Source organism: Cryptotermes secundus, unplaced genomic scaffold, assembly GCF_002891405.2.
Source record: "Cryptotermes secundus unplaced genomic scaffold, Csec_1.0 scaffold5972, whole genome shotgun sequence".
NCBI lineage: Eukaryota > Metazoa > Arthropoda > Insecta > Blattodea > Kalotermitidae > Cryptotermes > Cryptotermes secundus.
In genome coordinates, this window is record NW_019733509.1 from 35 (window position 1) to 1567 (window position 1533).

Consider the following 1533-nt stretch of genomic DNA (forward strand, 5'->3'; position numbering starts at 1 on the left):
GCTTTAAATTCTTCAAGAAAGTTGGTTAACAAATTAGCTGTATTTGGGTTGTTAGTATTTTCCTAAGTATGTGATGTTTTGTTCTTGGTTTCCCTTCCCTTTAAGTGCTTCTGAATAACTGATTCCTAGTTGTAACTGAGCTGGTTGACTTTCGGTTAGTGCGTTGTGTTGAATGTTTAGTCTATTGTTAGTGTTATTTGGTTGTTTCAATAAACTGATAATATTCACATCCTCTGTAATTAGCTGGATGTGCACCTCCACAGACTACACATTTTGCAGCGTGTTTTTTGAATTTTTTGCAGCTCTGTGTGCTGTGCAACTGACCACATTTTACACATACACACGATTTGTTACAATATGATTTTGTATGACCATATTATCGGCGTCGCATGCACTGTGGGATCCCTTTGGCCTTTCATGGAGGTTCTACTACAATTGTTTTGTTTTGTAGTGCTGCTAGTTTGTACATTTCTTTGTTGTTAGTGTAATAAAAGATAAATCAATTTTTTTCCATACATTGTTTCAGGTAGAAAAAGCTTTTGTGGAGATTGGAACCTTGTCTGTTGCGATAATTATGGTATGCACCCTTTTTGCGGCTGGTAAGTAAAATATTGTCATGTGTTATTGACTAGAAACTGGGTTTTGAATTATTACTTGATTTACTGAACAGTTATGACTCATAACTACAAATGATTATAATTTACACACACTATAAATAAATACAGCATGCACAAAAACTTAGGAGCTTGTTATAGTCTTCACTGGTCGTTGCTAGGTAACATCAAACTCAAGTCACATCGCGACCGATGAACGGTCATTCCTTTCGTTTTGGTTTCTGACCCCCCTCTGGGGTTCATGACCAAGTCTTAGTTACTTAACAGACAGTTACGGTTATTTCGATATGGGTCGGCCTCTCTGACGAGAGGACAGATCTCACATTTTTCGAAGTCATTGACCGTCTGTTGTCAGTATATTCTGATTGTTTGCAGGTTTACATGTATAGTACATAATATAATTATGTACATATATAGTAGCTGTGAAGTCCTTTATTCCCGATCTAATATCCCATCTTTTTCACACCTTTATTATATATAATCTGCACAGTGCTATAAATATATATATTCAGTAAGTACTGGCTCGTGAATCAGTTATGCCCAGTGGCGTAAGTGATACTCATTTTTGTTTTCAGTTATGATTTGAATGCTTGTATTGGGGTTTTACTCAGGTCCCTCTTGTAGAGTTAGGATGGTGTGTCTTCTGAGTCTATGTGTAGTTTCACTATTGTCTTAACATTTTTGCTGCTAGTGCATTTGTGTTCTTTTCTAATTTTCTTAAGAATTGGTATTCCACTTTTTTATTTCACTGAGCACTGTTTCCATTTGGAGACCTTCATGGATCCTGTGGTTGTTTATGTACGAAGGTGTGTTCCGATGGGTCGGAGGGTCTTGGATTGAAAGCACTGGAGGATTTCGATGGTTGAGCTGTTTTCTTTTGGTTTTGATGTGCTTTTCCCATCTCAGTCTTCTATCGAGA

General features: G+C 36.9%; 1 protein-coding gene across 1 annotated transcript in view; it reads left to right on the forward strand.

Annotated features, from left to right (window-relative positions):
- Positions 1-526: 526 nt before the first annotated feature.
- The window catches only part of LOC111868165 (probable serine/threonine-protein kinase irlF), a gene marked incomplete at its 5' end in the record, with an annotated part of 14318 nt that continues 13311 nt past the window's right edge, over positions 527-1533 (forward strand). The window contains one exon of the mRNA XM_023858593.2: positions 527-599. Coding sequence (XP_023714361.2) covers positions 527-599 — 73 coding nt within the window. The remainder of the gene's footprint in view (positions 600-1533) is intronic.